The sequence below is a fragment of the Salmo salar genome, chromosome ssa17 (assembly GCF_905237065.1).
Source record: "Salmo salar chromosome ssa17, Ssal_v3.1, whole genome shotgun sequence".
Classification (NCBI taxonomy): domain Eukaryota; kingdom Metazoa; phylum Chordata; class Actinopteri; order Salmoniformes; family Salmonidae; genus Salmo; species Salmo salar.
In genome coordinates, this window is record NC_059458.1 from 85,028,148 (window position 1) to 85,040,695 (window position 12,548).

At 41.8% G+C, this 12,548-nt stretch overlaps 1 protein-coding gene across 1 annotated transcript in view; it reads right to left on the minus strand.

Annotated features, from left to right (window-relative positions):
* Positions 1–12,548, minus strand: part of LOC106598741 (coiled-coil domain-containing protein 146-like) — a 77,638-nt gene that overhangs the window by 28,834 nt on the left and 36,256 nt on the right. Inside the window, 5 exon segments of the mRNA XM_045698675.1 lie at positions 86–250; positions 1,727–1,815; positions 3,045–3,215; positions 3,372–3,464; positions 8,748–8,934. Coding sequence (XP_045554631.1) covers positions 86–250; positions 1,727–1,815; positions 3,045–3,215; positions 3,372–3,464; positions 8,748–8,934 — 705 coding nt within the window.

A 12,548-nucleotide genomic window follows, 5' to 3' on the forward strand; every position in this document is an offset into this window, starting at 1 on the left:
GTTAATAATTTTACATCAAAACAGGGTGGTGAACGTCAGAATGTTCTTTTGAGGACGGGATGTACTCTCTATCTCTCTCTCTCACTTCTCTTTGTTGATGGCGTTGGTTCTGAGGATCTCAATCTCGTTGTCCAGGATCTTGAACTTCTCTCTCATCTCAGCTGTTCTCTGGGAGGCCATCTGGATCAGGTTCACACACTTGTTCCTATCACCCTTGATGTTGTCATACAGCTTGGCAAACACACCAAGCCTAGATGCAGGGAGGGAGAGAGAGAGAGAGAGGGCGAGAGAGAGGGCGAGAGACAGAGGGCGAGAGAGAGGGCGAGAGACAGAGGGCGAGAGAGAGGGCGAGAGACAGAGGGCGAGAGAGAGGGCGAGACAGAGGGCGAGACAGAGGGCGAGACAGAGGGCGAGAGATAGCGGCAGAGAGACAGAGGTAGAGAGAGAGTTTCTATTGGCACCGAGGAAACACCGAAATTAATCAAGTTAGGCATTCAAAGCCACCCAGACACGTTATTTTCCAGGCATGTCTGAACTGGTCCTTATTTAAAGACACTACGTGGTACCAATGGTACTCTGGGATACTCATTTCAACACGCTTGGTAAATACCTGGGGACCAAACGGCCTAGTTCTGGAGCAGCAGCAGTCATTCATAGGTCATCAACACACTATCACAGATTATCATGAAATACACACAAATGACTTATTCGACATTTGTGACAGGCACACGATTTTCTTCTTCATAACGCATTCCGTATCCATTACACAATTTTCTTCCTAACAAATTCCAATTTGTTATGAAGAAACAAAAGTAAGCTAGGTTAGCTAGGTGGCTGATGTTAGCTACGCTAGGTGTTAAGGTTAGGGGTTAAGATTAGGCATTAAGGTTAGGGGTTAAGGCGTTAGGGGTTAAGGTAAGGGTTAACGTTAGGGGTTAATGTTAGGGGTTATGGGTTAAGACTAGGTGTTAGGGTTAGGGGTTAGGGTTACAGGTAAAGGTTAAGGGTTAAGGTTAGGAGTATGGGTTAAGGTAAGGGTTAAGGTGTTAGGGGTTAAGGTTAGGGTTAGGGGTTAGGTTTACAGGTTAAAGTTAGGGGTTAAGGTAAGCGGTTAGGGTTAGGGGTTAGGTTTACAGGTTAAGGTTAGGGGTTAAGGTAAGCGGTTAAGGTTAGGGTTAGGGGTTAGAGTTATGGGTTAAGGTAAGCGGTTACAGGTAAAGGTTAAGGGTTAAGGTTAGGAGTATGGGTTAAGGTAAGGGTTAAGGTGTTAGGGGTTAAGGGTTAGGTTTACAGGTTAAGGTTAGGGGTTAAGGTAAGCGGTTAAGGTTAGGGTTAGGGGTTAGAGTTATGGGTTAAGGTAAGCGGTTAAGGTTAAGGTTAGGGTTAGGGGTTAGGTTTACAGGTTAAGGTTAGGGGTTAAGGTAAGCGGTTAAGGTTAGGGTTAGGGGTTAGAGTTATGGGTTAAGGTAAGCGGTTAAGGTTAGGGTTAGGGGTTAGAGTTATGGGATAAGGTAAGCGGTTAAGGTTAAGGTTAGGGTTAGGGGTTAGGTTTACAGGTTAAGGTTAGGGGTTAAGGTAAGCGGTTAAGGTTAGGGTTAGGGGTTAGAGTTATGGAATAAGGTAAGCGGTTAAGGTTAAGGTTAGGGTTAGGGGTTAGAGTTATGGGTTAAGGTAAGCGGTTAAGGTTAAGGTTAGGGTTAGGGGTTAGGTTTACAGGGAGAGTTACCTGGACTGGACCTCCTGGTTCTGCTTCTTGAGTTCATGGATCACCAGACTCTTGCCTCTCAGCTCTTGCTTGATGCGATTGTATCTTTGCTGTTGAGACATTAAAATAATACATGATCTTTCTTATCTTCTTAGTAAAAGCTGATGAGTCAACTTTCCCCAATGTGCAAGAAAGATAGTCTTAGCTAGTGTGTTTTGTTGAGAACATCAACATGTCACTATGGAAACCCTTACCAGAGTCATGCTGAAGCTACACTGTAAGTGATTACTGTAGCTGTAGTAAATGATTGCAGCAAAGGCCTGTTACCTCAGGCCTGTTACCTCAGGCTTGTTACCTCAGGCCTGTTACCTCAGGCTTGTTACCTCAGGCTTGTTACCTCAGGCCTGTTACCTCAGGCTTGTTACCTCAGTTCTGTTACCTCAGTTCTGTTACCTCAGGCCTGTTACCTCAGGCCTGTTACCTCAGGCTTGTTACCTCAGTTCTGTTACCTCAGTTCTGTTACCTCAGGCTTGTTACCTCAGGCTTGTTACCTCAGGCCTGTTACCTCAGGCTTGTTACCTCAGGCTTGTTACCTCAGGCTTGTTACCTCAGGCCTGTTACCTCAGGCCTGTTACCTCAGGCCTGTTACCTCAGGCCTGTCGCTGTTGCTCAAGTTATTTGGATTACCTGTGGACATATTACCTCAAGATGTGTGTGTTACTTAACTGTGTGTGTTATCTCAGGTCTATATGCAAATAGACCGTTGCCATATATGGATCTGTGCCATTCACTTTGAACTGGACTGTGTTTACAACATGAGTGGTCGTGAGTAGATGCGCTTGTTTTGAGATCAAAGCGAGAGCTGCACATTTTGTTCATGTCTTTTCTAGTTAGTGAGTTATTAGCCCAGTTTATTTTGTAAAGTGGAGTCTTGCATTAAACAACACAGCAACATTTTCAGTCAAACAGGTTCATGTTAAGCCCTGCATGTTTTTTTCAAAAGTCTCATGGAATGTAGTCCTACATTGAACACCACACATTGGCTGCTACTGTAGGCTGAATGATAGAACAGATATTTCCATGTTAAAATGTTATGGGATACATTTTCTCCATTGTTTTTGATGGTAGGCCACTCTGGTAGGTCTACATTATGATCAAATAGCCACAGTAGCCTATTTGACCACTGTTAAAACTGTAACTTAAAGAAGGTACAGCCTCAGTGTTCACAGTAAACAACGTTCAAGTTCACGACCAGCAGACCTGAAATTTGCTCACTGCCCCAAAAAATGGGAGGGAACATTGATGGTGAGATGTTGTATAGTGATATGATGTGTTTTACCTCAGCCCTGTGGCGGTCCCTGGACTTCTGCTCTCTCTCATCAGCCTTGATCTGAGTCAGACACCTGAGGGTGTGGAGCTCCTCTCTGTGTCTGTGAGACTGTCTCATCAGCTTCTGCTCCTGTTCCACACACTGTTCTATCAGCTGGGTCTCCACCTCAGCTACTGGTTGCTAACACACACACACACACACACACACACACACACACACACACACACACACACACACACACACACACACACACACACACACACACACACACACACGTTTATGCCTTACACAAATCAAAAACATACACAATCACACAAATTGAAATATGCTTTTTACCTGATGAAGCAAGTTTCTCTTCAGCTTGTCCACTTCTAACTGTATCTCCTGTCTTGTCTTTAGAATCCTGTCACTTTTGGGTTTGGCATCCCTCTGTAACAACAACAACCTCTCCTAGTATTAATGTCTCTAAACAGATATGACCTGTCTCTGTTTGACATCCCTCTGTAACAACAACCTCTCCTAGTATTAATGTCTCTAAACAGATATGACCTGTCTCTGTTTGACATCCCTCTGTAACAACAACCTCTCCTAGTATTAATGTCTCTAAACAGATATGACCTGTCTCTGTTTGACATCCCTCTGTAACAACAACCTCTCCTAGTATTAATGTCTCTAAACAGATATGACCTGTCTCTGTTTGACATCCCTCTGTAACAACAACAACCTCTCCTAGTATTAATGTCTCTAAACAGATATGACCTGTCTCTGTTTGACATCCCTCTGTAACAACAACAACCTCTCCTAGTATTAATGTCTCTAAACAGATATGACCTGTCTCTGTTTGACATCCCTCTGTAACAACAACCTCTCCTAGTATTAATGTCTCTAAACAGATATGACCTGTCTCTGTTTGACATCCCTCTGTAACAACAACAACCTCTCCTAGTATTAATGTCTCTAAACAGATATGACCTGTCTCTGTTTGACATCCCTCTGTAACAACAACCTCTCCTAGTATTAATGTCTCTAAACAGATATGACCTGTCTCTGTTTGACATCCCTCTGTAACAACAACCTCTCCTAGTATTAATGTCTCTAAACAGATATGACCTGTCTCTGTTTGACATCCCTCTGTCAACAACAACCTCTCCTAGTATTAATGTCTCTAAACAGATATGACCTGTCTCTGTTTGACATCCCTCTGTAACAACAACAACCTCTCCTAGTATTAATGTCTCTAAACAGATATGACCTGTCTCTGTTTGACATCCCTCTGTAACAACAACCTCTCCTAGTATTAATGTCTCTAAACAGATATGACCTGTCTCTGTTTGACATCCCTCTGTACAACAACAACCTCTCCTAGTATTAATGTCTCTAAACAGATATGACCTGTCTCTGTTTGACATCCCTCTGTAACAACAACCTCTCCTAGTATTAATGTCTCTAAACAGATATGACCTGTCTCTGTTTGACATCCCTCTGTACAACAACAACCTCTCCTAGTATTAATGTCTCTAAACAGATATGACCTGTCTCTGTTTGACATCCCTCTGTCAACAACAACCTCTCCTAGTATTAATGTCTCTAAACAGATATGACCTGTCTCTGTTTGACATCCCTCTGTAACAACAACAACCTCTCCTAGTATTAATGTCTCTAAACAGATATGACCTGTCTCTGTTTGACATCCCTCTGTAACAACAACCTCTCCTAGTATTAATGTCTCTAAACAGATATGACCTGTCTCTGTTTGACATCCCTCTGTAACAACAACCTCTCCTAGTATTAATGTCTCTAAACAGATATGACCTGTCTCTGTTTGACATCCCTCTGTAACAACAACAACCTCTCCTAGTATTAATGTCTCTAAACAGATATGACCTGTCTCTGTTTGACATCCCTCTGTAACAACAACAACCTCTCCTAGTATTAATGTCTCTAAACAGATATGACCTGTCTCTGTTTGACATCCCTCTGTAACAACAACCTCTCCTAGTATTAATGTCTCTAAACAGATATGACCTGTCTCTGTTTGACATCCCTCTGTAACAACAACAACCTCTCCTAGTATTAATGTCTCTAAACAGATATGACCTGTCTCTGTTTGACATCCCTCTGTAAAACAACAACCTCTCCTAGTATTAATGTCTCTAAACAGATATGACCTGTCTCTGTTTGACATCCCTCTGTAACAACAACAACCTCTCCTAGTATTAATGTCTCTAAACAGATATGACCTGTCTCTGTTTGACATCCCTCTGTACAACAACAACCTCTCCTAGTATTAATGTCTCTAAACAGATATGACCTGTCTCTGTTTGACATCCCTCTGTAACAACAACCTCTCCTAGTATTAATGTCTCTAAACAGATATGACCTGTCTCTGTTTGACATCCCTCTGTAACAACAACCTCTCCTAGTATTAATGTCTCTAAACAGATATGACCTGTCTCTGTTTGACATCCCTCTGTAACAACAACAACCTCTCCTAGTATTAATGTCTCTAAACAGATATGACCTGTCTCTGTTTGACATCCCTCTGTAACAACAACCTCTCCTAGTATTAATGTCTCTAAACAGATATGACCTGTCTCTGTTTGACATCCCTCTGTAACAACAACAACCTCTCCTAGTATTAATGTCTCTAAACAGATATGACCTGTCTCTGTTTGACATCCCTCTGTACAACAACAACCTCTCCTAGTATTAATGTCTCTAAACAGATATGACCTGTCTCTGTTTGACATCCCTCTGTAACAACAACAACCTCTCCTAGTATTAATGTCTCTAAACAGATATGACCTGTCTCTGTTTGACATCCCTCTGTACAACAACAACCTCTCCTAGTATTAATGTCTCTAAACAGATATGACCTGTCTCTGTTTGACATCCCTCTGTAACAACAACCTCTCCTAGTATTAATGTCTCTAAACAGATATGACCTGTCTCTGTTTGACATCCCTCTGTACAACAACAACCTCTCCTAGTATTAATGTCTCTAAACAGATATGACCTGTCTCTGTTTGACATCCCTCTGTAACAACAACCTCTCCTAGTATTAATGTCTCTAAACAGATATGACCTGTCTCTGTTTGACATCCCTCTGTAAACAACAACCTCTCCTAGTATTAATGTCTCTAAACAGATATGACCTGTCTCTGTTTGACATCCCTCTGTAAACAACAACCTCTCCTAGTATTAATGTCTCTAAACAGATATGACCTGTCTCTGTTTGACATCCCTCTGTAACAACAACAACCTCTCCTAGTATTAATGTCTCTAAACAGATATGACCTGTCTCTGTTTGACATCCCTCTGTAACAACAACCTCTCCTAGTATTAATGTCTCTAAACAGATATGACCTGTCTCTGTTTGACATCCCTCTGTACAACAACAACCTCTCCTAGTATTAATGTCTCTAAACAGATATGACCTGTCTCTGTTTGACATCCCTCTGTAACAACAACAACCTCTCCTAGTATTAATGTCTCTAAACAGATATGACCTGTCTCTGTTTGACATCCCTCTGTAACAACAACCTCTCCTAGTATTAATGTCTCTAAACAGATATGACCTGTCTCTGTTTGACATCCCTCTGTAACAACAACAACCTCTCCTAGTATTAATGTCTCTAAACAGATATGACCTGTCTCTGTTTGACATCCCTCTGTAACAACAACCTCTCCTAGTATTAATGTCTCTAAACAGATATGACCTGTCTCTGTTTGACATCCCTCTGTAACAACAACAACCTCTCCTAGTATTAATGTCTCTAAACAGATATGACCTGTCTCTGTTTGACATCCCTCTGTAAACAACAACCTCTCCTAGTATTAATGTCTCTAAACAGATATGACCTGTCTCTGTTTGACATCCCTCTGTCAACAACAACCTCTCCTAGTATTAATGTCTCTAAACAGATATGACCTGTCTCTGTTTGACATCCCTCTGTAACAACAACAACCTCTCCTAGTATTAATGTCTCTAAACAGATATGACCTGTCTCTGTTTGACATCCCTCTGTAAACAACAACCTCTCCTAGTATTAATGTCTCTAAACAGATATGACCTGTCTCTGTTTGACATCCCTCTGTAACAACAACAACCTCTCCTAGTATTAATGTCTCTAAACAGATATGACCTGTCTCTGTTTGACATCCCTCTGTACAACAACAACCTCTCCTAGTATTAATGTCTCTAAACAGATATGACCTGTCTCTGTTTGACATCCCTCTGTACAACAACAACCTCTCCTAGTATTAATGTCTCTAAACAGATATGACCTGTCTCTGTTTGACATCCCTCTGTCAACAACAACCTCTCCTAGTATTAATGTCTCTAAACAGATATGACCTGTCTCTGTTTGACATCCCTCTGTAACAACAACCTCTCCTAGTATTAATGTCTCTAAACAGATATGACCTGTCTCTGTTTGACATCCCTCTGTAACAACAACCTCTCCTAGTATTAATGTCTCTAAACAGATATGACCTGTCTCTGTTTGACATCCCTCTGTAACAACAACCTCTCCTAGTATTAATGTCTCTAAACAGATATGACCTGTCTCTGTTTGACATCCCTCTGTAACAACAACCTCTCCTAGTATTAATGTCTCTAAACAGATATGACCTGTCTCTGTTTGACATCCCTCTGTAACAACAACCTCTCCTAGTATTAATGTCTCTAAACAGATATGACCTGTCTCTGTTTGACATCCCTCTGTAACAACAACCTCTCCTAGTATTAATGTCTCTAAACAGATATGACCTGTCTCTGTTTGACATCCCTCTGTAACAACAACCTCTCCTAGTATTAATGTCTCTAAACAGATATGACCTGTCTCTGTTTGACATCCCTCTGTAACAACAACCTCTCCTAGTATTAATGTCTCTAAACAGATATGACCTGTCTCTGTTTGACATCCCAATGTAACAACAACTGTTAAAGGGTTCTCCTATGGGGACAGCTGAAGAACGCTTTTGGAAACCTTTTTTCTAAGAGTGTGCACGACTTTTACAGTAGTGCCCTATTGTAAGGAACTGGGTTCCATTTGGGACGCAGCCCTTCTCTCCGTTGCATAGTGTTTTATACAACTGTGGCAGACGGCAAAGCTCAATTAGATCATAATTCAACCAAGGAAATAAATAATGACAGATAAATAATCGGATTGAGTTCATAAAACCGGGAGAACATCATATTGTGTAAGGTTTCTTTCATTAATAGGGGAAGTTCCACATGCGTCACTACACCAATGTCTTTCATGTTTTATGGTGTAAAATCTGCTGATGCTTTTCCAGTTCCTCTCTCTGTCTGTCACTCATGTCCCATGTGGACATTTAGAATCCTGTGAGTGACGTGTGTCACTGCCACTTTGATCTAGAAACACATCATCACGGAAGCACAGAGGCTATAGGGGGATGAAACATCAACCAATTAAAATCTATAAAATAACATATTTTAAAGTGAGAGAGAGATACCATTACATAGTCCATACATATTGAAAGTGGAGGTCGTGCAGGAGTTGTGTGTGAACTGTGAACTCCATTGACTTGTCATGCAGCAGAGCTGTGGACCAGAACATTGTGGGCCTGTTTGGTGTTAGTGTGTGAACTGTGAACTAACCGTAGACTTGGTCTTGTCATGCAGCAGAGCTGTGGACCAGAACATTGTGGGCCTGTTTGGTGTTAGTGTGTGAATTGTGAACTAACCATAGACTTGGTCTTGTCATGCAGTAGCTGAGTGTGGACCAGCGCGTCCTGGGCCATTTTGAGCTGCAGCTCCACCTTCTTCAGCTCTCTGAGCTGCCGGTCCCTCTCACGCTGCTTCCGTGCCAGGTTCTCATGCACGCTCTTCCTTTCCATGATGCAGTGGCCTGTATTGAAGTCCAGCATACCTCTGACAAATAGAGAGATAGAAAGAGAGACATACAGAGAGAGAGAGAGAGAGAGAGAGAGACATACAGAGAGAGAGACATACAGTGAGAGAGCGAGAGAGAGGGAGACATACAGAGAGAGAGCGACACAGAGAGAGAGAGAGAGAGAGAGAGAGAGAGAGAGATACAGAGAGAGAGAGAGAGATACAGATAGAGAGATACAGAGAGAGATACAGAGAGAGACAGAGAGAGAGATACAGAGAGAGAGAGATACAGAGAGAGAGAGATACAGAGAGAGAGAGAGATACAGAGAGAGACAGAGAGATACAGAGAGAGAGAGAGAGAGAGACAGAGAGATACAGAGAGAGATACAGAGAGAGAGAGAGAGAGAGAGAGAGAGAGAGAGAGAGAGAGACCAAGAGATACAGAGAGAGATAGACACATCAAGCTCTGTCTGTTCTGTGCATGTGGCCCCAATATTTTGTGTTTTTATGCATTGTTGTTTATTCTGTTTGGAACCCTTGAAAACAAGATGGTAGGAACATCACTATCCAGGGATTTACCTCACGCAATAAAACATGTTCAGGAGAAGGCAGTGATACAATAAACAATGTATCAACAGTGTTATGTACAGTTGAAGTTGGAAGTTTACATACACTTAGGTTGGAGTCATTAAAACTAGTTTTTCAACCACTCCACTGTCACGCCCTGATCTGTTTCACCTGTCCTTGTGATTGTCTCCACCCCCTCCAGGTGTCGCTTGTTTTCCCCAGTGTATTTATCCCTGTGTTTCCTGTCTCTCTGTGCCAGTTCGTCTTGTATGTTTCCAAGTCAACCAGCGGTTTTCCCGTTCTCCTGCTTTTTGCATTGTCCTTTTTCTAGTCCTCCTGGTTTTGACCCTTGCCTGTTTCTGGACTTTGTACCCGCCTGCCTGACCATTCTGCCTGCCTTGACCACGAGCCTGTCTGCCACTCTGTACCTCCTGAACTCTGATCTGGTTTTGACATTTTTGGCTGTCCACGACCATTCTCTTGCCTACTCCTTTGGATTAATAAACATTGTAAGACTCCAACCATCTGCCTCCTGTGTCTGCATTTGGGTCTCGCCTTGTGCCTTTATATCCACAAATTTCTTGTTAACAAACTATAGTTTTGGCAAGTCGGTTAGGACATCTACTTTGTGCATGACACAAGTAATTTTCCAACAACAGATTATTTCACTTATTATTCACTGTATCACAATTCCAGTGGGTCAGAAGTTTACATACACTAAGTTGACCGTGCCTTTAATAAACAGCTTGGAAAATTCCAGAAAATGAGGTCACGGCTTTAGAAGCTTCTGATAGGCTAATTGACATCATTTGAGTCAATTGGAGGTGTACCTGTGGATGTATTTTAAGGCCTACCTTCAAACTCAGTGCCTCTTTGCTTGACATCACGGGAAAATCAAAAGAAATCAGCCAAGACCTCAGACAAAAAAATTGGAGACCACATGTCTGGTTCATCCTTGGCCTGAAGGTACCACGTTCATCTGTACAAACAATAGGACGCAAGTATAAACACCATGGGACCACGCAGCTGTCATACCGCTCAGGAAGGAGACGCGTTCTGTCTCTTAGAGATGAACGTACTTTGGTGCGAAAAGTCAAATCAATCCCAGAACAACAGCAAGACCTTGTGAAGATGCTGAAGGAAACAGGTACAAAATGATCTATATCCACAGTAAAACAAGTCCTATATCGACATAACCTGAAAGGCCGCTCAGCAAGGAAGAAGCCACTGCTCCAACCAGGAAGTGGGAAATCTGAGGATTGTAGTTTTTCAAACCATTGTCTATTGAATTTGTAGTCTTTACGGGGTCATGTTGCACTTCCAAAGGCTTCCACTAGATGTCAACAGTCTTTAGAACCTTGTTTGAGGATTCTATGGTGAATTTGAAGGGAATAACAGCCCAAGGAAGTAGGTGTCCCATTATAAGGCATGGGCTCAGTCACGCGCAAGGACTTGGGAGCGAGCTGAGTTCATATTCACTCCTAAAGAGAACGGATAGGTCCGGTTGGAATTGTATTGAAGATATATGTTAAAAACAACCTAAAGATTGATTCTATACATCGTTTGACATGTTTCTACAAACTGTAGTATAACTTTTTTGACTTTTCGTCTGGACTAAGTAAGCACGCGCGTTATGGATTTGGATAGTGAACCTAACGCGCGAACAAAATGGATGTATTTGGACATAAATATGAACTTTATCGAACATTTATTGTGGAGCTGGGGATCCTGGGAGTGCCTTCTGATGAAGATAATCAAAGGTAAGTGAATATTTATAATGTAATTTCTTAGTTTTATTGATTCCAAGATGGTGGGTTTCTGTTTGCTAGTTGTTGGTGTCTTCTGGGCTGTACTCAGATTATTGCAAATTGTGCTTTCGCCGTGAACCTTTTTTGAAATCTGACAAAGCGGTAGCATTTAGGAGAAGTCTATCTATAATTCTGTGCATAACACTTGTATATTGATCAAAGTTTATGATGAGTATTTCTGTAATATGTGTGCTCATTGCTCATTCACCGGGGGGGTTTGGAGGGAAAACATTTCTGAACATTACGCGCCAATGTAAAATGGGTTTTTTGGATATAAATATGAACTTTATCGAGCAAAACATACATGTATTGTGTAACACGAAGTCCTATGAGTGCCATCTGATGAAGATCATCAAAGGTTAGTGAATATTTTAGCTCTACTTTTGGTTTTTGTGATGCATCTAGTTGCTTGGGAAATGGCTGTGTGGTTTTTCTTGTGGAGTTTGTCCTAACATAATCTAATTTTATGCTTTCTCCGTAAAGCCTTTTTGAAATCGGACAATGTGGTTGGATTAACGAGAGTCTTATCTTTAAAATGGTGTAAAATAGTTGATTGTTTGAGAAAATGGAATTATGAGATTTTAGCTGTTTTGAATTTGGCGCTCTGATTTTCCACTGGCTGTTGTCAAAATCAATCCCGTTAACGGGATCCTATCTCGAAGGGGTATTCAACAGGTTAAGTTTGGAGGAAAAAGGGGGAGGCTTGCAAGCCGAAGAACACCATCCCAACCATGAAGCACAGGGGTGGCAGCATCATGTTGGGGGGGTGCTTTGCTGCAGGAGGGACTGGTGCAGTTCACAAAATAGATGGCATCATGAGGATGGAAAATTATGTGGATATATTGAAGCAACATCTCAAGACATCAGCCAGGAAGTTAAAGCTTGGTTGCAAATGGGTCTTCCAAATGGACAATGACCCCAAGCATACTTCCAAAGTTGTGTCAAAATGGCTTAAGGACAACAAAGTCAAGGTATTGGAGTGGCCATCACAAAGCCCTGACCTCAATAGGACCTCAATCCTATAGAAAATTTGTGGGCAGAACTGAAAAAGTGTGTGCAAGCAAGGAGGCCTACAAACCTGACTCAGCTACACCAGCTCTGTCAGGAGGAATGGGCCAAAATTCACCCAACTTATTGTGGGAAGCTTGTGGAAGGCTACCAAAAACGTTTGACCCAAGTTAAATAATTTGAAAGCAATGCTAGCAAATACTAATTGAGTGTATGTAAACGTCTGACCCACTGGGAATGTGATGAAAGAAATGAAAGCTGAAATAAATA